This window comes from Crocodylus siamensis, chromosome 3 (genome assembly GCF_052110815.1).
Source record: "Crocodylus siamensis isolate JL-2025a chromosome 3, ASM5211081v1, whole genome shotgun sequence".
Lineage (NCBI taxonomy): Eukaryota > Metazoa > Chordata > Crocodylia > Crocodylidae > Crocodylus > Crocodylus siamensis.
In genome coordinates this window covers 37,205,984-37,227,418 of record NC_143397.1, presented here as the reverse complement: position 1 = coordinate 37,227,418, position 21,435 = coordinate 37,205,984, and the positions used below count along the sequence as shown (strand labels likewise).

The following is a 21,435-nucleotide window of genomic DNA, read 5'->3' as shown; positions in this document are numbered from 1 at the left end:
GCCGTTAGCAATTTTATTCCCAGAAGCTGTAATGAAACCCTTTTCTTTCCACAATAGTCCGTGTGCATGGACCGTAGAAAAAGCATAGTGAGAATCAGTGTATACATTAACCCGCTGGCCTGTCCCCAGCTGTAATGCTCGGGTGAGCGCAGTGAGTTCCGCGGCCTGTGCCGACCATGAGCTCGGCAATGACTCCCTCCATACTACCTTATTCAAGGTTACCACTGCACATGCTGTTCGTCTTTTTCCATCGATGACAGAGCTGGAGCCGTCTACGAAGTATTCAGCATCTGGGTCTTCACTTGGGTCTTCAGCAAGATCAGGCCGCACCTGTGTGGTTTGATTCAGGACCTCAAGGCAGTCATGCGTCGGTTTCCCTGGCTCCGGCAGCAAGGTTGCAGGGTTCAAGGCTGTAGTATGTTTGAAAGTAAGTCCTGGATTAGAAAGTAAAAATATTTCATACCGTGATTGTCTGGAGGGGTTGAGAAACTTTCCTCCCTCAGTCCCTAGAATCTGGGGAACTCCATGTGGGGTGTGTATTTCCATATCCGCACCCATGACTATCTTCTGGGCTTCTTCAACAACTACTGCTGTGGCTGCCACAGCCTGAAGACAGGCTGGCCACCTGAGTGCAACTGGATCTAGAACCTTTGAGTAATATCCCACGGGTCTCCAGGTTGGGCCTGATGGCTGTGTCAGCACCCCTGATGCGACCCCTTGATTCTCATGAACATACAGTCGATATGGCTTTTTACTATTTGGGATGGCCAGGGCAGGGGGCTGGGTTAATGCTGCCTTAAGCAGATCAAAGGCATGCTGCATTTCTTTATTCCATTTCCATTTAGTGAGACTCTCCTTAGTCAGTGAGTCATACAGTGGTCTAGCCTTTCCACCATAATCTGGTATCCATAGTCGACAGAACCCAGTTGGCCCTAGGAATGCCTGCAGCTCCTTGGGTGACTTAGGTGAGGTTAGACCTTGGATTGCCTGTATGAGATCTGCACTCAGGGCTCTGACTCCTTTTGAGAGCTTATATCCCAAAAATGTAACTTGACGCTGACATATTTGGGCTTTCTCTCTAGAGACTTTATATACTTTTTCCCCTAGGGTGTTTAGCAGTGACCTGGTGGCTTCCTCGCAGAGTTGCAAGTTTGGGCTTGCAACTAGCAGGTCATCCACATACTGGAGGAGAGTCACTGCGGGGTGTGATCCCTTCCACTCCTCCAAGTCCTTCTGAAGGGCAAGTCCGAAAATATGGGGGGCTGCTATGAATCTTTGTGGAAGAACTGTACACATGAGTTGGGCTTTATGGAAAGTATGTGGATCCTCCCATTCAAAAGCAAACAATTTTTTGACTCTTTCGGTGAAGGGGAATGGAGAAGAAAGCATCTTTCAAATCTAGCACTGAAAATATTTCAGCTTCCCCCGGTACTTGTGTCAAAATCGTGTGTGGGTTCGGGACTACAGGATGGTCTGAAAGGACCTTCTTATTTACTGCTCGCAGGTCTTGGACCAGTCTGTATGAGACCCCATCTGCCTTCGGCACTCCAAGGATGGGGGTGTTATAGGGTGAGGACCCTTCCACTAGCCATCCGTACCTCTTGTATTTCTCTATTAACGGCTTGAGTCCAGCTCTGGCCGCTCGGCTGAGTGGATACTGCTTTACCCGAACGGGCCCCTCCCCATCCTTGAGTATGATCCTTACTGGGGAGACCGACTTAGCTCGTGCAGGGGTTCCATCAGCCCATACCTAAGGGTCTACTCCAGTCATGTGATCTTCAGAACTTACTACAGGGCGCTGGTCCTCCAGGAGAGCCATCTGATAGTTCGAGCTCTGCTTGACAGGTAGCTGGACCACCATCTGGTCGTCTCTGAAAAATATCTCAGCTTGCAATTTTGTGAGTAGGTCCCGCCCAAGTAGTGCAACCGGGCAACTTGGAGAGTATACAAAGGAGTGCTCAAGCAAATGGTCCCCCACTTTGGTGAGAAGTGGCTTACAAACAGGGAGTCGGGATTGCGTTCCCTCAATCCCTTCCACAAGTACATGCTGTTCACTAGTTCCTGCACAGGGAGGGTTTTCTGGAATCATTGAAAATGTAGCCCCAGTATTCACCAAGGCTTCAAAGTTTTTGCCACTAACCCTAATGGTTACCATGGGATCTTCTCGGGCTCCAACCCGAAGGGTAGTGGTCTTAGATCCCCGTCCCCTTCATTCTGTGTCCTCACCCTTTTCCTGCCCGCATGAGGTGACCTTTTGGTTCACCCTCTCTCTTCTCCTTTAACTTTGGGCATTCCCTCTTCCAGTGTCCTTTCTCCCTGCAGTAAGCACAAACGTCTGCTCCCACTCTTTCTCCTTTTCCTTTCTGCATCCCCAGCCTTTCCAGGGTTACCTCCAGTTATAGCAGCTGCCAGCGCTGCCATCTGTTGCTGAGCCTTTTTATCCTCCTTGCGCTCCTGCATATGCTCACGATTCCCATATACCTTATATGCAATTTCCACCAGCTCTGAAATCGGTTTCCCAGCACCTCCCTCAGTTTTCTGTAACTTCTTATGAATATCAGCAGCGGATTGACCAATAAACATAAGATTTACTATGCGTTGATTATCTGGGGCTTCTGGATCTAGGTCCAAAAACCTGCGGAACGCCTTGTACAGCCTCCTGAGGAAAGCTGAGGGATCCTCTTTTCTTCCCTGTCTCACTTCATACAATTTAGACAGATTAGTAACCCGAGGCACTGCCTTCCCCATTGCTTCTACTATAATCCCCAGATACCGTGCACTCAGCTCTCTTCCTTCTGCAGTATGATTATCCCATGTCGGTTCCTTAACAGGGCAGGTATCACGCAAGGTACGACCAGCAGCTCCCTCCGCTTCTACCCTGGCTGCTGCAATGCGCTCTGCCGTCCCCAACACTAATCTTCTTTCCTCCGGGGTCAGGAGGGTTTGGAGCATTATCTGGACATTAGCCCAAGTGGGTCAATGGGTTTGCCCAATAGATCGAAACAGGTCCCTCATCTTTTCAGGGTCTTCACGAAAAGAGGGGCTCTGATTCTTCCAGTTAAATAAATCTGAAGTACTAAATGGGGTGTAGACAAAAGTTGCATTGCCCCCCTCTCCGATAACCTCTCGCATCGGGCAATTCAGCACCGGCTGTGATTCTACAGTCTTGTGCAAATAATAGCCCTTATTCTCTGATTCAGATGGGGCACTTGGCTGAGGCTCACACTCTGAATCATTAGGTATGCTTTGATAGGCCAGTGGTGGTTTCCCTGAGGGAGAGAGCGGTGGTGCAGAGGGACTGGATCCCGAGGAGGTGTCTGATTTATCCTTGCTACCTGACAGGGTGACCGGAGAGCGGGTCCGATACTCAGCCAATTCAGAATTCCCCCCCTCATTAGACTCAGGGAGTACAGGCGGTCCTCCTCGAGTCTTTCCTTTAACAACCATCACATGAGACTTTATTAAGCATTTCTTAATCCAAGGTGGCTGATTTTGAACCACCTACAACCAACAATCGATATAAGGAAATTAATTTTAATATCTGTTCTGCATAACTATTTTATGGATAGCTATTACTTCTTTTACTATAAAGGATCTTTTCGGGGTCCAGTGGACCCCAAAGGTTGGCTACTCGAGTTGACAAAACTTAATTCAATTACCCTTTTTCATTTTCACTTCATAATCTGCCTGCTTTGCAAATTTACTGAAGTTTTGTAATATATAACTTAAAGGCATAATTGAGTTTTCTACACGGGAGTGACCCGCACCTATATTAATGCCCACAAAAGTGCGCCTAACGCACACCAAATATCAAAAGATCCTAGTTACAGACGGTTCGCATATACCAGGCTGAAAATTTTTCAGTATTAAACTAAATCGAACGTGTCTTTGTTTCCAGATCCAGACCAAATTGGGCAAGGGAATTTATATACTTACTCAGATACCCAGAGATCTTGATCAGAATGCCGGAATGTGTGTCTGGCGTCCTCAGAAACCAAAAATTTTGCACAGGAGCCTTTAATCTCTCGGGTACCCCGACTTACATCTCAAACCCCCTGGGCGAGCCTAAAAAGGTGGCTCGGTGCGCACTCCCCATGGTGGCAGAGACAATCTTGTCACTGAGCCCCGAGGTGATCCAGAGACGTCCCATCTGGGGTGCCAGATTGATGCATAAAGCGGTTCATTTCTCTGGAGGCTATAAAAATTACAGACACACACTCATTAGATGGCACAAAAGGTGTATTTGCAAATAGGGTCAGAGCAGAGTCAAAAACTCAGATTACTCTGAACCCACCAAGGAATTTTGCAGGCTGTATTTATCTTTTTCCTCCTGGGCACGTGTGCAGAAACAGGAACTCTTACAGCTCACTTCCGTTTCATACAAGCATACATGTGGTTACATCACTACATACATCGCATGTATATTACAATTAACTACTTAAGTATGCAGGGTGGAGAGGTAAATTTGCATCAGCTAATTAAGCATGCTCAGAGACTACTATAGGTCACCAAGAGTTCAACCCCCCCCCTTTCAAGGACGCAGTCAGTTGAATTCCAGCTTCTGTAATCTGTATGAGAAAGGCTAGGGAGAAGCTGGGGGAGAGTCTGCGATTTAGTATAAGAAAAGCTGTGGCAAGGCTGGGAAAGGAAAAAAGTCCTTGGCAGTGTTTCTTTCTTATCGGGTGCAAGATGCAAGCTGTGCATTTCTAACAATACTCCATTTCTAACAATATTCCATTTCTAACACAGTGATGTGAGAGAGGCCTTTAAAATTATGTCCTTAAAATTACGTCCTTTTTGTAAATTGAAGTTAATAAAACACATCAAGAAGTGCATTTTACTTCCCTGGTGTTCACAATGCACTCTAAAGTCTGGCTATGGACGTTCATTTCTGAAAAATTTCCACCGGTAGGTATGTTTTACCCTGCAGCCTCCCCTGTCCCCTGCTCTCTGCACCTACCCAAGACTGGAGTAATCCTGGTCCAGGAAGGGCAGAGAGAGTACTTCCTGCTCCACTAGTCCACAGGAGACATCAAGACAAAGGAAAGTGTACAAACATTCATTCCCCTCAGGAAAAACTTTCCTGATTTTTCTATCTGGCTGGAGTAAGCTTATTTTTCTGCCAGAACTACCATTTTGGTGCCAGAGAAAGATCTTAAATGTTTGTATACTTTTGGTTTCTACCAAGAGAATGGGGATTTTCCCAGTAGAAAACGAATATTTGTACGTGGCCTCTGTTTTAAAGATTGATAAATTGATTACATTTATTTTTGTTCGTAGCAAGCTGCCAAGTCAGAAACCTTGGAAGAGATAAAATTTCTAAATTATGGAACAACTGGTAAGTACTGTGAAGTATTTTAGCTGGTAGGCTATCCGCAATAACCTTTCTCTTGAACTCTGTAGGGGCTTGTTTTACGAGTCAAATTTTGGAGCCCTTTCTCAGACAAGATCCTTACTGAAATAAGGACTTCAGGATTCAGCCTATGCAGATGAAGCAGCTAGTGGGATGTCTAGGTGTCTGTCAAGTGTGTAACCTGTGATATAAATTGAGCTGTGTCAGAAGGTCGTATTCACTGCTGTGCGGGAAACTAGGGCAAAGTTGTGAAAGCGTCTTCTGCCCTTTTGTGAGGGCTGAAATGTAACTTTGATTAAATGTATGGAGTTTTTGAAGGGTGAATTTCACTCAGGATGTCATGTTTAGAAAATTAGGAATATGTTATTTTCACTGTTATGATGATGATACAATGTCATAATATACATTACTTAAATAGTTCTCTGCCAGGCTTGCTACACTCATTTTCCTTGTTCTACTTAAAATTGTATCATACACTTACTAAAATTGTGAGGCAGAAGTTCTCATAACATACATAGATAGATTTCTGGCCCAAAAAGTCACATGTGGTGAAGCAAGACATGAATCCCTGCCCGAAGTTTGTTAATAGAGTTATCACATCTGTTTCTTTCCAGTTAATATTGATTTGGTCCAATGTAACTTCAGAGTGAAAAATGGTCAAAAAGTGGATAAATCAGTTATACATGTTTAATAATAATATATAATATTTCATGTTCCATGTTGTGAGTGCACTACTAAGATGCATGCACCTTCCATTCATGATTTGTAAGTCGGTGTATATTTAGAAATCCAGGTCTTCCCACTATAGATTTAAGCCCTGTAAGATGACCTTCATAGCAAAAGGAGCCCTTTGCTGCCATTAGCTGGTAAAGTGAAAAAAACACAAAAGAAGCTAGACCTCTTCTATGTCTTCACCTACAACAGCAACTGGAGTCTCTATAGGAAACCCCCTTCCTCCTCTGGCTGCCGCTTCCTGCCTTAGCCCCCATGGTGGGGAGAATGCAGTAGTGTAGGAAGCTGAAGGTTAGTCTTGAGCCAGGCCCAAAGGAGGGAGGGAGGAGATGGGGTCAAGTGCAGGGGTAGGATCATGCAGCAGTGGATGGGGGGAGCATCTGTGTGGTTCAGTCCCGGGCATGTGGCCCCTGGGTGGCTTAGAAGTTGGACAGACTTGACCCTACAATTCCAATGTGAATGATTTTGTCATCTAAGTGAAACATGTTAAAACACATTTTGAGGTGCAGGGCCAATGAAATGTTTTTATCTTCACTGTGTGACTGAAAGGTGACAGAATTGTACCAGATGGGCTATGAATGAAGGCTCATCATAACCTAGCTCATCTGGGTGCTTCTGGATAGTGGAGCCCAGACACAAGTCAAATGGATGTGGAAACGAAAAAAGGCTAATGCCTGTAGCAAGGATTCCACTTGAGAGTCCTATCTGTGGTTTTATGTCCTCCACTGTTTGCCTCTGAAGCTGCAGAGGGAATGACATATATAAGTGAATTTGAGGGTTTCCTTACCATATCTGGCAGTATAGCTACATACACATTCAGCATGGGTGATAAAAAAAAACCAAAAACTCTTGGCTCCACAAGCAGAAGATGAGATTGAGCAATATGCATTTTGGTTGTTCCATGATCATTTCCTCATAACTTTCTGGGCCAATTTCATCCCTCAAGCGACAGTTTACACCAGGAATTACTAAGCTGAATAAACCTTTTGTATGCAGCATAGTAATATAGTTGGAAGGAGTATCTCCTGCATCAGCCTTTCAGCAACGTCTGAGCAGGGGACCCATTTGTACCTGGGGAACATTCTGACAAGGTCTGTAGGTTTCAGTTGTGTGCACTTCCTTCTCTATCTCCTGTCTATTCACAGACATGACCCTTGAGGATCCCGAATGGTCCCAAGAAGCCCAGGCATTGACTGAACAGCTCAGACAGGCTTACAGTAATACCAGGTTTAGCAGACTGCCTTCCTTTGGTGACTCTACGCATTTTGCCATCGATTTGAAATTGCTCTACGCAGACCTGTCAGTTGTCTCAAAGGATATCTATAACCAGCCACTGCAGCAGCTCTTGCTGCCTGACATCCTTGCAAACCTTAACTCCATCACTGTCCTCGAAGGTGAAGCAGGAGGTGGGAAGACAGCATTGCTGAGGAAGGTAGCTGTACTGTGGGCCTCAGGCTGCTGCCCCATGCTAAGTAGGTTCAAGTTGGTCTTTTATCTTTCCGTGAGTGCCACAAAAGGGGATCAGAGCTTGATTGACATCATCTGCAACCAGTTAGTGGGATTTCCAGGGTCGTTAACGGAAATGTCCCTGAGGAACATCCTTCAGCTCTTAAAGCACCAGGTCCTATTCCTTCTGGATGACTACGGCGAGATGAATTCAGTCCCCTCGGTCATCGAAGGACTTGTACAAAAGAATCACTTCAACAAACACTGCCTGCTTATTGCCGTGCGTACTAATCGGATCAGAGAAATCCGCAAGCATGCAAACACAATTTTAACTATTGTGCAGTTTCCTCTCTACAGCACTCTCTACATCCTTCGGAAGCTGTTTTCACACAACATTGCCCTTGTGGAAAAGTTCATCTATAAGCTGCAAGTTGAAAAGGCCATGCAGACTTTTCTGAAGACCCCGCTTCTAACTGTGGCTCTCTGTGCATATTGGGTACAGTACCCAGCAGGGAACATCTTCAATGACAAGGCTATTTTTAAAGCCTACTTGCTGTATAACTCCCTAAAATACTTGGAAGAAGGAGACCACGTTAGCACCATGGTGTCCTCCTGTGGAGAGCTTGCCTTAAAAGGTCTTTTCAAGCCGTGCTTTGATTTCAGAGAGGAAGACCTCTTTGAAGTGGGGCTTGATGGAGATGAAGCTCTGAGATTGGGCCTGCTGAGCAAATTCACTGCCCAAAGGCTGCAGCCAGTTTATCAGTTCTTTCATCCATCATTCCAAGAGTTCCTGGCGGGGCAAAGGATGAGTGAGCTCCTGGCTTCTGATGTTGAAGAAAACCTGGAGAGAGGACTGTATTACTTGCAGCAAATCAACACGCTGAGGAAAGTTTCTGGGACCTATCACTTTTTATTGCAGTATGCTTGCAGCTATCCTTCCAAGGCAGTTCCAAAAATCATAAACCATTTATTCAACTTGATCCACTCTAAGGAGGCATTTGAAAGTCATTCAGAAAATGATGAACTACTACAACATCACCCAGAACTACAAATGGTGGTGCAGGCAATAGATGGTTTGGAGTCAGAATTTTGTCTTTCATTTTTCACTCGCCTTTTACTGAACATTGCAATTTCTGCAGCTTATGAAAGTGACACTGTTGCAATGTGTGCCCCAGTCACCTTTGAGTTTCTTAGAGGAAAAACCATTTTCTTGTTAGAAAACCAAAGCATACTGAACTTTTTATGTGATTATCCAGAAAGCTTATCCTCTCCCAGAAGCTTTGATGTAATTTTAAATGGAACTGAAAATAAACTAAAGTTAAATTTTTCAGATATAGGAACCTGTTATTCTAAAATGGAGGTTCCAACTGTTGATAAGGATTATGCTCTTGCTTTTACACATTTTAATGACATGGCACAACAGGTCAAAAAAAATGAAGATGATATTTGTAGCTTTTGGTCTCTCATCCCTCAACATCTGCCGGATTCTGTTATGGCTCCTTTTGTACTTGCAAAGGGTTGTGGAAAAATTTCAGTTTTGAAGTTTATAGCCAATTGCATCAATTCATTTAAAGAAGCTGATCTCAGGAACCTAATGGTGCTATTCTCCATTTCAGAACATGTTGAGTTTTGTCTAAAAGATAGTCCAGGACTGGTTGAAAGTATCCGACCAGCTCTTGAACAGCACAAGGAATGCTTTAAAAAATGCTGCCTGTGTAATGTTAACTTGAGTGTAGCAGAACAAGAACTGCTTCTGTCTATGTCTTCAGTGGACTCTCTTGAGATAAGAGAAGGAACACAAACACCAGGTACCATCACTGTATTTTGGCCAAATACATTTTTTCCCTCTAATCTCTTTCTCTCTGATTACATGCATATTGCACAAAGCAATGCTTACATGCTGGACTAGCTGCACATGTGCTAAGTTCTGGAACAGGGAGCAGAGCTAATTAAACTACACGGAACCTGTTAATGTATCTATATACTTGTTTGTGGTTTGAGAGTTAGAATGGCATTTCTCAATACAATGCTGCCCTGCCCCACATTAAAATAGTCTTTGCTTTTATGATGGGTGAAAGTTTTAAATATGTGAATGGTACAAACCTACTCTGAGATTCAAAATAATTTCTAACAGGGACGTCATTTTCCCCTTGTACTCGGCCTTGGTGAGGCCGCAGCTGGAGTACTGCGTCCAGTTTTGGGCTCCACAATTCAAAAAGGATGTGGAGAGACTTGAGAGAGTCCAGAGGAGAGCCACATGCATGATCAGAGGTCAGGAAAACAGACCTTACGATGATAGGCTGAGAGCCATGGGACTCTTTAGCCTGGAAAAGCGTAGGCTCAGGGGTGATCTGATGGCCACCTATAAGTTTATCAGGGGTGACCACCAGGATCTGGGGGAACGTCTGTTCACCAGAGTGCCCCAAGGGATGACGAGGTCGAACGGTCACAAACTCCTGCAAGACCGTTTCAGGCTGGACATAAGGAAGAATTTCTTTACTGTCCGAGCCCCCAAGGTCTGGAACAGTCTGCCAGCGGAGGTGGTTCAAGCACCTACATTGAACACCTTCAAGAGTAAATTGGATGCTTATCTTGCTGGGATCCTATGACCCCAGCTGACTTCCCGCCCTTTGGGCAGGGGGCTGGACTCAATGATCTCCCGAGGTCCCTTCCAGCCCTAATGTCTATGAAATCTATGACAACAACTCAGTACTTGTGGTGAAACTTAGGCTTCTATCTAATTCTTAATTTCACACTCTTCCCCCAGATTTTGAGTGGAGAAACTAATTAGATTGCAAATGGGAATGTCAGTTATGAGGAAAGCTTTTCTGAAGAACTGCATTAAAACTATGTGTATTCTTTGTAATCCCCCTTCTTCCTCCCTGCCTCCCTCCCCTCCCCCCCCCCCCCAAAAAAAAATGTTTGTGCATTAAATACTTTCTATCACCATTTTGGGCTCCAGATTCTTAGTGGTTGAAAGGTTTACAAAGCTCCCATCATTGCATCCATGGATACAACTCTTTATGCTTATGGAAAATGGCCATTGTAGGACATTTTCCAGATGTGTTGTTAAGGAATTTTAATTGTTATAGACTGGATAGTTAGAACATAGAATAATCAAGGAAAGTAAACCAATTTCATTATTTACCTTTCAGAATTGCTGTTTAAAAATTTGGACAAATTCATCTGCTTGAAAGAATTGTTGGTGTATGCACAGAATGATCAAAATGTGTTTGATATTGTGCCTAGTGGCTTCAGAAATCTCCATTGCATAGAGAGATTGTTGATCAATAATGTGCACTTTTGAAATGGTTTTTCCAGGCTGGGTAAGTGCACCTTTGAACCTTTTTGACAATCATGTTTGGGTAGAGCTCTCCTGCAGAAAAATAATTGTCTTAAATTCTTCTCTAGGGATAACACTGCATCCTTCCTTCAGTTGTCAGGAGAATCGCACTCTTTTCTCCTTTGTTACTATCCCCCATTTTTTAGCTTGGACTTGTCATTCCAACAAATTAGAAACCTTCTGAACCTTTCATTGTTATGTCTTAATTGATCAGGAGGAAGAATTGGCATAGAGCAGGGATAAGCAATTATTTGGGCCAGAGGGCCACTTGGAGTGAATGTTGGTGAGCTGTCCTGGGCTGGGTCAGCACCCCTCCTCTGCAACAGCTCACCAAAGTTGCCTAAGTGGCCCAAATAATTGCCCACCCCTGGGTTAAGGGAACCTAACCTTTGTTCCCCACTTCTCCCTGCACCACCTCCCCTGGCATGCAGCCGGGCCGCACCAGTGCTGCACTGTTCCTGTGCATTGCCTCGGGCCACATGGGATCAGCTGGAGAGGCACTTGCCTGACCCGGCTGTGTGCCATGGACTTGGGGTCAGGCAGGAGCTGCTCCAGCTGCACCCATGTTGCACAGCCTGAAGCAGCACACAGAAACACAGCACGGCATCATGTTAGTGGTGCCCATGCCCCCACCATGTTATAGCCCAGTAGAGCCCAGATAACCTGCAGGTCCTGGCTCTCTTTCCCTCCCCCACCAGTGGGAAGAATTTTACCTGAGTTTTGACTCGCCAGGGACTGGGCTGTCTGGTCTGCGCAGGGTCACTGGGTTGCAGCTGCACTCAGACAGCTTTGCTGGGCAGGAGCTCAGCGCCCCCTGCCTTGGAGCATATGAAGGGAGCTAGGGGGTGGGGAGTGGCTGGTGCTACTGCAGCTACAGCTCAGGGAAGGGAGAAGGGCAAGAGCCACTGAAAGCCAGGGCAGCTGCAGGCCACATACACCCCTGGCCTATAGGAACTGGAGGCATTTATTTAAAAGGCTTCTATGGCACTCTGATTCTGCTAAACCCTGGGGGGGGAGGCAAAATTGGGAACTGAATTCATATCACCTACATAACCACTATAATAAGCAAGTGACCTAGTCATTGCTTTCATGCCTCATTCTGTACCCACTGAAATTGGTTGGGGTTTCTTTCTAAGAGTTGTATTTTACAAAAATATACATTTTAGCTACTTATAACTTAATTAAAATAGAAGGCTATCATTTGAATCTGCCAACATAAAGATATGTTATGATTAGGATAACTCCAGATTATTAACTGATTCTTGGTGTTGCTATTCTGGTGGCAGTTGTAATGCATATATGAAATTCTAGGTCTCTGTCACACCTAGGAAATCTAAATATGTGACACAGATACAGAATTAAGGTGTCACAGGCCAGCTGGGCACTGTGAGTGTATCAATTTTATCACCAGCCAACTGAGCTGTTTGATTCAGTTTTGGATCAAGGAGGCAAAGTTGGGAGTGAAGTGAAGGCAAATTTATTATAGCTTACACACACAGAACAGTTAACAGAAAGATAAATGCAATAAGCGGATAATGCAGTATTAAAGAGCTAATAGTAAATAATAACAACAGAGATCAATTCTGTCACAGGCCAGCTGGGCACTACGAGGGTACTAGCCACTGGGCTGTTCAAAACAACAGATAGACAGATATGGGTTGGCAATTTATCGATAGTCCCTCAATGCCAGGTACACGTCAAGTGATTCCAGTGAAGTCAGGCGTCCCTTGATCAATGTCATCAGAGGGTTCCTGGGGAAGGTCCCTTGATCAGGATCTGATCCTCACTCACACCAGGAGTCTGGGGTCTGGGCGTGGGACAGAAATGACCATTCTGCTCCCTCCTTCCTGCTGGTTACCTGATGCACGTGCTTTTTATACCTAGTCTTATGTTAATCTGATGGCCTCAGAGCCACTGATAATGTTGCCCTATAGCTGTTACCCTATGGGATTGAAAGGTGTTAAAATTATCATAAAAGGTTACTACCCAGACTAGGGTTTATCCAATAAGCAAATTATGATTCAGCACCTTTTAGGTTTGAAATTGACATTGCTTTGCCTAAGTTCCAACCCCTTTTAGGCTTCATTTGAATATGCTTTCTTGGGATGTGTTTTCTTGGAATGCGTTGGGTGTGCCAGGCAGTTAGATCCAGTTTTATCATCAAGGCTGAACCCTGAGCAAAAAACCGTTGGGTCTGCTAATCTTACAGCTACAGCTTTGCCTATGGGGCCCAGTCAGTTTCACAAACAGTTAATTTTACAATTTTGGTTAAATTTATGACAGACAAGTTACATTTTCAGTTTACAAATTTACAAGCTTTATATGAACTAGTATTACCTGTTTAGGCAAAATACCAAATACCTCCAAAAAACACATTTTATTGCTTATTAATCCCTCTGGTTCTGGCTGTTACATTAGGGATGCAGCAAAGAGGGAGAAGCTAGAAAAATATTGAATCCTCTGTTAAGTGACTCAAGGGATTAGCAAAAGGATTTTTTAATAGGAAGTGATTTGTCTAATGTTATTGGAAGAGAATTGCAATCTGCATATGTGAAAATATACCATGGTCTGATAGTAAACTATTTTTTAACAGGAGAAGGCAAAACTTGTTTTAGTGGTTAAAATTTAGATAAGTTATTAGGCAGGCTGAAACGTACAAATACAGTGTAGATTTTTAACAGTGGAAATTAAAGAATCATTGGAAGAACTCACTTAGGGATGTAATGACATTTTGCATGATGAAACTTTAGCTTAACTCTTTTCTGAAATATATGCTGTAGCCCATAAAATGTTTTGGGCTTCTCTTCCTGTTGAACTAGTCTAAAGAATGGAGACCTAAGCCCACAAATAATAAACAGAGGGTGACCTGGATAAAGGCCTAGGACTGGGTGAAAATACTGGAAATCTGAGCAAGGTTGTAAGAGGGAAGCTAGCAGGACAGTTGGCTAGTCATCTAAACTGCCTAAATACTAATGGAAGGCGTATAAGGAAAAATCTGAAGTCTTAGCATATACACAAAAATATAAACTGTACTGAAATAGTTCGTGATTTTGAAGAAAGGAGATCAAACAGAATAAAATAATTGGAGTTCAGAAGGGCAAACTTTTACAAATTGGTGGGAGGCAAATCTAAGGGAATAAAACCTTGCTGAGCTGGTTGGTCCTTAGAGACTTCTAAGAGCACACTGTCCTATTGAGAAGAAAGGATTGAAAGCTTAGCAAGAGACATGGTTAGCTAAAACATGAAACCTAAAATGGGAATGTTACAAAAAGTGGAAACTTGGCTAAATGACTAAATATGAATCTAGGAGTATAGTATGAGTAAAATTTATCAGAAAGGTCACCGCATAAATTGTGACAGTGCTTGCAAAGAATGTGAAAGACAACAAAAGATCTTGCCATATCAATACATTAGAGATGAGAAGGAGACCACAGAGTAGGGACTTACCTAAATTGTGATTTCATGGATTTTTGTGGAAACTGAGAAATCGTTGCCGGCAAAATCCTTGAAAAAAAGAACTTAATAAAAATAAGACTTTTATTAAGTCTTCCCCTCCCCAGTGGGTCTTGCAGCCCACTGGGGAGGGGAAGGTGCTGGCTGGTGGAGTGGCATGAAGGGGGCAGCCCCTCCTCCCTCTTTCCTCCCCTCCCCAGGGGTTCTCCAGCAATTAGTGCTGAGAAGCAGGGCTGGATGAAGGGCAGCCAGCAGTCAAGATGGCAGCTGTCCCCTTCTTGTCATCATCCTCTGCCCCCCGCTCCCCATAAAATGGGCAGTTCGTGCCAGGACAAAGCTGTGAAAATGGCTTTTGTCTCACTGCTACTTAAGTAGGTCCCTACTAATGAACATGTAGGTCCCTTGCTGAATGTGGATCAAATAAAGAAGTTGTGGTGAAAGCTGACACGTTTAATGCTATTTTACCTCATAAAAATGGTAAATTGTCAAATGACTGGTACAATTAGTCTAGGCAGATACTTTCAACTACTTCCTGTCTTGTATTCATCTATTATGGGTTGAGTTAAACACTGTTGAAACCAATGGCTAAACCTCTCCTTAATTTAGGGCAAATATAATAATGTGATTTTTTTTTTTCTGAGAGGAGTGCAGTGCAAGAAGTCAGGGTTTTTGTTCCTTTCATGTATGGATCCTCAAAGGAGGTGAAGTTTTGTGGGAGCAGGGTAGGTTCCTGAAATGCTATCATTCTGTGTGTTCACTTTAAGTCCTTGCTAACTATCTTTCCTCCATGTCTTTTGAAATAAATTTACAAGTAGGGCTAATAAAGGCTTAGGCTTATTGATCCTGTATCGTCATCTATTTATTGTAAAATGTTTTGTGTTTTAACAGCTGAATTTATTCAGAGCTTTCAGAATCTGTCCATTTTTCATCTGGACCATTTGGACTACTTTGACTGTAAACCTCTTCTGGCTGCAATTTCTTCTTGCAAGAATCTAAAAGAAATCAGGTTAACTGGATCATTTTTCAGAGATGAAGACATATCTTTTTTTGGTAGGAAAAGTCATTTAACATAGTAAATAAGTTGCATAGCGTGACTATTTCCCTTTTCTGAAACTCAGTGGGTGCATCTACAAGTACCATTAAAGCAACGTGATAAACTGGTGCAGTTTGAGCCAGACTTCAACATGTTGTCTTACTGGCACGTGTAGATGCTCAAACTGCTGTGGTCCAGGGCATGTGTACAGACACGGTGCTTGGGGCTCTAGCAGTTTGACCCAGGACGGAGCAGCACCAGACTGGCAGGGGACCTGGGGGTCAGCCCCAGGCTCTGGGAGGTGGCGTTGGGGCTGGTTGGGACATGAGTGCTCCAGCATGTGGAGCTCTGGCTAGGTGACATGGAGGGGTCTGGTTCCCTGCTGCCTGGGTGCAATGTGTGCCCAGGTCAGTGTTTACACATGCATTTAGGCATGGTTATTTTTGCCTGACAGTACTATCTTATGGTGGCAAAAATTAGTTTGCTGTGGTCTAATAGCATTACATGTATAGATTGTGACACTTTACAATACAGTAAATTAGTTTGCTGTGCAGCTAAGTGAATGAAGATGGAGCTTCAGTAGGGAGCTTTGATGCAATATAATGTAAGTCTCACAATTTGGGCATTACTATACACAAATCTATAGTACAGAATTGGGAAACTAAAGCAAATGAAGAATTAGGCACTCTGGTCCGACTTTGAAAACCAGTCTTAAAACTAGGCACCTACATCCATGTTAAGGAAACTAATGAGCGCCTTCATTGTCAGCATCTGTAGCATCAAGAGAAGCTGCAGGGTTTTTTTGAAAATCAAGCCACTTTTATTTAGGTGCCTGAACATGGGATTGTATACCCATGTTGGAAAACGTTTGTATATTTCATGGCTGGCAACCCTTCCAAGGAGCATATTGGAAAGGACAAAGGGACTCATAAGCATGCCTGTTAAGAAATATCGAGGTTTGTTTTATGACAATATAACATCATGTGTCCTCAACACACAACTGGTGAACATCTTCCCTTTAGTGTTGCACTCAATAAACTTTTCTTCCTATGTGCAAACATAGCTGTGTAATTTTTACGCTTTCAAGCCTCATGGTAGCATTCCTTGTTTAAGCATTGCAAGGCAAATAGCTAAATTTTACATTTACAGTCATTTCTGAACCACACATGGTATGATCTTGAGAGAACATGTCTATATTCATAAATAAGAGCACTATGGAAGACTATATTTGATACCTCGAGCCTTCGCTGACAGGACAAGAATTACAGAGATGCATCATAAAAGATAGCATTTAATAAAAACATAAACTTCCTTTTGAAGGTGGAAAGGCCTAATCATCCATGGGTTTGAAGATAAATAAATTCTTCTCTTAATAAATGTCACTTGAGTATCAAAATGTACATTTTCATTTATATTTTTGTAGCTGCTGTTCTGCCAAATTTTCTCTTACTCAAAGTGTTGGATCTTGATAAGCAATGGTTTGTTGATGAAAAAGCTTCTGAAGCCTTTGGTATGACTTATATTTTCATTCTTTATGTAGACTAATGCCTGTGTCTTTGCTATACCAGAATAATGTAATATCATGTGGAAGATACATTTATAGGAGTCCATAACACACTGCTGGAGGAAAAATCTAAGCAGTTTTAAAGATTAGAACTGAAATACAGGTTTTCCTCACTTTATGCTGTACATGTGTACCTGGAAAACGGCGCATAACTCAAATTTGCATAAAGGGAACCCACTTTACAATATAATAGATAGGGATAGGTTCCAAGACTTTGACTGTACTGACCCCCAGACCCATTTCTACCACTTTTACAAGACAATTTTGGTACTCACCAACAGCAGACAGTACACACAAGCACAGGGTGGTGGTGAATGTTACCATAATGGGGATGGCAAATACAGAAACACGTGTTGTAGACTATGAGCGAGGAGCACAGATCCACACAGGAGACTATATTTTGCTGCACATCATTCCCACAGTGCACCACACAAAGCAGCTGACTGTGGGCTTCCACTACACCGATTGCATAGGAGTGAATTTACCTTACATATAACAAATTTTTGGTATACAAAGGGTCATTGCATAAGAGTGAATTTGCTCATACAGAACCTGCATAAAGCGAGGGAAACCTGTACCTAGGAGTCCTTGGAACCAAAGCTCAGCTGAGTTTATTCAGGGTCCCGAGACAGTTGAATTATGGCAGTGGTTTTGATCTGTGTAGATGTTCAATACCTTTTGAGAATCACATTGTTTGTAAATGTTTAATGGTATCTTGCAAAGTGGGCTTTTTGTTTTTTTGTGAGTGTGTATGTTTTGTTTTTTGTTTTTACTATTTTTATGAGGTTTAAAGGAGGCCTGAAAGATTTATCTCCACAAAAAAGTGGGGAGAAGAAGAAGAAGGTAAATGTGCATTTATCTGAAAAAATGTCCAGGGACAGAGAATTAGTAAAATTCTGAGGAAATAAAAGGCAAAGGAACAAAAATTGATTGACTGAAGTGGAGGGAGGCTTTTAGTCAGGCAGATGTTACCTTTTATTTTTTACCCATGCTTAAGTTCAACTCCTGCTTAAATTTGAAAGAAATGAAGTCTCAGTTAAAGTTTCAGAAGCTTTAAGAGCTCATGGTATACATTTCTACATTCCCTGTCAAGTCTGCAAGAGCAAGATTTCCCTCCTACAAACCTTGGGAGAACTGCAGGGAGTGGAGATTGGGTGACAGCAGGGATTTCAAGAGGGTAATCATGGATTTGGAAATGGTTTACATATAACTTCCTTTTCAGTGGCACCCTAAGTCTGCAGGAGAAACGGTCCCTTCCTTTACCTCCCAGAAAACCCCAGGGGATGCCCTTGGAGGCGTATCTTCTTCTGGGTAGAAATTTTGCTGAAAACTATCCACACCCTAATTACCTGCTGTATATACTTTACTTTGAAATTTTCTAAAGAGTCTGGCCATTATCACCAACAGGTGGTAACAAGTGTCCTTAGAAATATGTAGTCTGATCCATATGCCTGTCTTCATATGAGAGCACAGTGGGAATATTTTTTTTTCATTCCTTCAGCAACATCTGCATTAGGATGTCTTGTAAACCTGGAAGAGCTCAACCTCCCTCTTGGGAATGGAATAAGGCATGCAGCCAAGCTGATTGTTCAGCAGTGTCCATATCTGCCACATCTCAGAGTCTTTTCATTTGTTCACTCTTTGAATGATGAGAGCCTAATGGAAATAGGTGAGTTGTGTTGTTTTTTTTTTAAATCAAAATCATTAATTCTATGAACTAGCCATTCCCAGCAGGGAAAATGTTTCTTCAGGAGAAATTATTCTTCCACTTACAATTGTTTTAAAGTGGCTAAATGGATAACTTCTTTGCTGGTTATGTTTTAAGTAGCTTTATTAAAAGATGCTACTTCTGCTTTGGGCTCTGTGAAGGTACATTGCTTCTCTTCACCCCACCCACACAGAATCATGGTGCTGAAATTCTAGGTCTAGGCACAGGATTTCAGGTCCTGCCTATATTGGCCTTCTCTTTGAATTGCCCTCCTTCCTCACTATATCAAGCCCAAGTGTCTTCTCCTCACCTGTAAGGCCTCCCTAGCCAGTCATTCCCAGAAACATATGTCATGCTGCTTGCAGGCAGGAAATACCTTTGTCAATTGATGCAGGAATTCTCCTCCCTCTGCTCTCTTAAATATCTTCTCAAGGCCCATTTCTTGCATGATATTTATAAGATATTAGCCAAATAATTTAATTGCTCACAGGGGAATAATAATGATGATGATGATTATTTAAAAACAAGGGAAAGACCCCTTCCTTTAGGCTGTGGTCTCATCCTTGGTTTTTAGACACCCAGTTTTGTGGTAGTGTATGCGTCGATAGCATCTAAAATGGATGTGCTTTTTAGTTGAGAAGATTAGTAGACCAAAAAATGTGTGTCCTGATTTCAGTGATGTCCAACTTACTTATCTTTGATTTGTCAATTGACTCATTGCATTTGCTTAGAAAGGCAGCAGCGATGTGGATCTCACTTTACAGAGCCAAATATCAATTAATTACCGTATTTATTTGCATGCCACATGCACTCCCCCTCTTCCCTCCCCCCAATCAGCTCTCCAACATTGGAGTGTATAATTTTGCTGAAAAAGAAGGCTGGAGTGGCTGCCAAGATGAGTGCTACTTCTGTCTAGGACTGCAAAGAGCAGGGGTAGAGTCCAGTGCTAATCTTCTCAACCACTGCTGAGGGAGTATCTTGTGCTTGAGGCAGCAACTGAGCTGGCTACTGGCTAGTAGTATCTTGATGATGCTTGTTGTGTGGAAGTAACCTCCTTGTTATTGATAGGAATTATATATAGAACTAGTTTGCAGTAAAGAAGTAGCAGTCTTGGTATTGGGCTCACAACGACCTAGTGCAGGGGTGGGCAAAATGCAGCCTGCCAGGCCATTCTTTCTGGCCTGTGGGACCCCTAAAACATTTAGAAAATTAATATATATCTGCTTGTGCTGCCTATCATGCAGCCCTTGATGGCTTGCCAAAACTCAGTAAACGGCCCTCTGCCCAATATAACTGCCCACCCCTGGCTAGTGTTTAGCCTTGTTTGCTGTCCTGCTACTCCAGGAAGTTCCTGCTGCGTCACCCAGACTGGCTCCTGGGATGCCACACTTCCTGGACACTTTGTATTTCCAGGAGGATTTACTCTGTCGCACAGTTGGCCATGATACTGAAAAAATCTTTCTCGCTCTCTCTTCTGCTTTCCACAAAAACAAAGCATGTGTTTTATTTTGGGGTGAGTGATATGTAAGAAGATATGGTAATATAATCTCACATGTAGGGCTAGAACATATTCACTCTTTTTTAAAAAAAGAATGGTTAATGTTTTGTACTGACTGATCTTTTTATTATACACTTATTTATTTTATTTTTGCAGCAGAGGTAGCAAGTATTGGAGGTTTCCAAAAGCTTGAAAATCTCTCACTGTCATCAGATCACAATGTTACAGAGGCTGGTTGGACAAACTTCTTCCAAATGCTTTCCAACATGCCCAGCTTAAAGGAACTGAATATCAACCGCATGTATACACATCAAATCAAATCACAAGCAGCAACAGTGACGTCATTTGTTCAGTGTGTGTCTAGGCTCTCCAGCCTTGTGACTGTCCAGATGTGGGGCTGGCTGCTTGATGAAGAAGACCTTAAAATGTTTAATACCATGAAAGAACAGCATCCCCAGTCCAAGAGTTTAAAATTATATTGGCAATGGAGCTTACCACTCTCACCAATTTTACAAGAATGAAAAAAACTGAAGTCATGGGCAGTTAACAGAAACTGCGGGAAACCATTGCATTTTTTCTTCTGCTTTAAGGAGATGCAAACACCACAGCATCTTTTGCATATATAATTTTAGTAGTCTCTTATGAAACATATTTTGAGTCCTATCTTCTGCTTACATTAATTTATGAGTAGTCCCTTTCATGTACTTGGCAGGAGGAATTAATACAAGAGTTAAAAACTTTAGCTTTCATTGAGTCTATTACAAATATAATTGTGTGGAGATTTGTACCTAAGTGATACAACTGCATGCTATAAAAAAAAAAACTAAACGAAATACTGAGTTATCTTTATTTAAAAAACAGAATGGGCTATAACTGCTGGGAATAAAGATGGATACCAGAAAGTTATTGAAATCATTCTCTCTGAATCACTGTTTGGTTCATGCACACAGTGCACTTCCCCAGTGATGACTGGCAAGAATCTCACATTCTTCTAGGCTTTTTCTTTTTTTTTTTTTAAAACAATGTCTTAAAGCTATGGTTGCAAAGCCTTGAAACTATTACAAATTTAGGTTGGATATTAGAAAAAACTCTCTCACTAGGAGGACAGTGAAGCACTGGAACAGGTTACCCAGAGAGTTGGTAGAGTCTCCATCCTTGGAGGTTTTCAAGACCCAGCTAGACAAAACCCTGGCTGGGGCAATATAGTTGGGGCTCGTCCTGCTTTTGAGCAGGGGGTTGAACTAGGTGACCTCCTGAGGTCCCTTCCAACCCTCATTTTCTGATTCTATAACTTATTCTGAATGA

General features: G+C 42.8%; 1 protein-coding gene across 1 annotated transcript in view; it reads left to right on the top strand.

Annotated features, from left to right (window-relative positions):
• LOC149868192 (baculoviral IAP repeat-containing protein 1-like) overlaps positions 1-20,651 on the top strand; it is a 40,479-nt gene extending 19,828 nt beyond the window's left edge. Inside the window, 7 exon segments of the mRNA XM_090037632.1 lie at positions 5,281-5,338; positions 7,231-9,339; positions 10,687-10,857; positions 15,216-15,377; positions 16,784-16,870; positions 18,426-18,593; positions 20,287-20,651. Of these exon segments, the coding sequence (XP_089893758.1) occupies positions 5,281-5,338; positions 7,231-9,339; positions 10,687-10,857; positions 15,216-15,377; positions 16,784-16,870; positions 18,426-18,593; positions 20,287-20,651 (3,120 nt within the window).
• Positions 20,652-21,435: the final 784 nt, after the last annotated feature.